Source organism: Arachis duranensis, chromosome 5 (genome assembly GCF_000817695.3).
Source record: "Arachis duranensis cultivar V14167 chromosome 5, aradu.V14167.gnm2.J7QH, whole genome shotgun sequence".
Classification (NCBI taxonomy): Eukaryota; Viridiplantae; Streptophyta; class Magnoliopsida; order Fabales; family Fabaceae; genus Arachis; species Arachis duranensis.
The window spans coordinates 3,693,912-3,694,630 of NC_029776.3; the positions used below are offsets into that span (position 1 = coordinate 3,693,912).

The 719-nt window shown below is 39.8% G+C and overlaps 1 protein-coding gene across 1 annotated transcript in view; it reads right to left on the minus strand.

Annotated features, from left to right (window-relative positions):
- LOC107487409 (ubiquitin domain-containing protein DSK2b) overlaps positions 1-505 on the minus strand; it is a 4,400-nt gene extending 3,895 nt beyond the window's left edge. Inside the window, exon 1 of the mRNA XM_016108047.3 lies at positions 15-505. Within this exon, the coding sequence (XP_015963533.1) occupies positions 15-261 (247 nt within the window). The 5' untranslated portion in view covers positions 262-505. The remainder of the gene's footprint in view (positions 1-14) is intronic.
- Positions 506-719: the final 214 nt, after the last annotated feature.

Genomic DNA, 719 nt, shown 5'->3' on the forward strand with positions numbered 1-719 from the left:
TCGGGAGGAAATACCGTAGCTCTGGAGAGTTTGATCATCCTTGAGGATGCGACCTTTGTAAATCAGGCGCTGTTGGTTAGCAGGTATGTCACAACTGCGAGCCACAACCTCCTTGAAGGAGACGACGGTGGAATCTAGACCAATTGAAACGGAGAACTTTGAACCGTTCGAGCACCGAATGTTGATGTTGACTCCTCCTCCACCGCCTCCTCCCTCGGTGGTGTTGGCCTTGGAGTCCTCCACAGCGCCTTCACCTCCCATGGCGTTCCTCCGTTTGCAAGCAAGAATGGGAGGCTGCTCAGAAACGGTGACTCAAAAAGACAAATTGAATCCAATGAACGGAACAAAGAAAAGGAAAATCAAAGCGGTAACCCTAAATTAATTAATTTATCGAAGGGGAGGTGAAATCAGAAGCGTACGAATTGGGGGAGAAGGAGAAAGTGGGAGCTGGGAAATTCGAGGGATAACAGAGAAATGAAAAATTAGACGCGAAAATAATAATGACGATGACAAAATTGGGTGTGCATTAATTATTAATTAAATCCATTAACAATGTAACGAAAAATTTGATTTGAAAACACCCCCATTATTTATTCGGATAAGCGTTTTAGGATTGGTTGGATTGTCTTAAAAAAAAAGTATTTATTTGTTATTTTAAAAAAAAAATTTAACAGACAAAATTTTTTTCATATTTAAATACATTTTTTAAAAGAATGTTT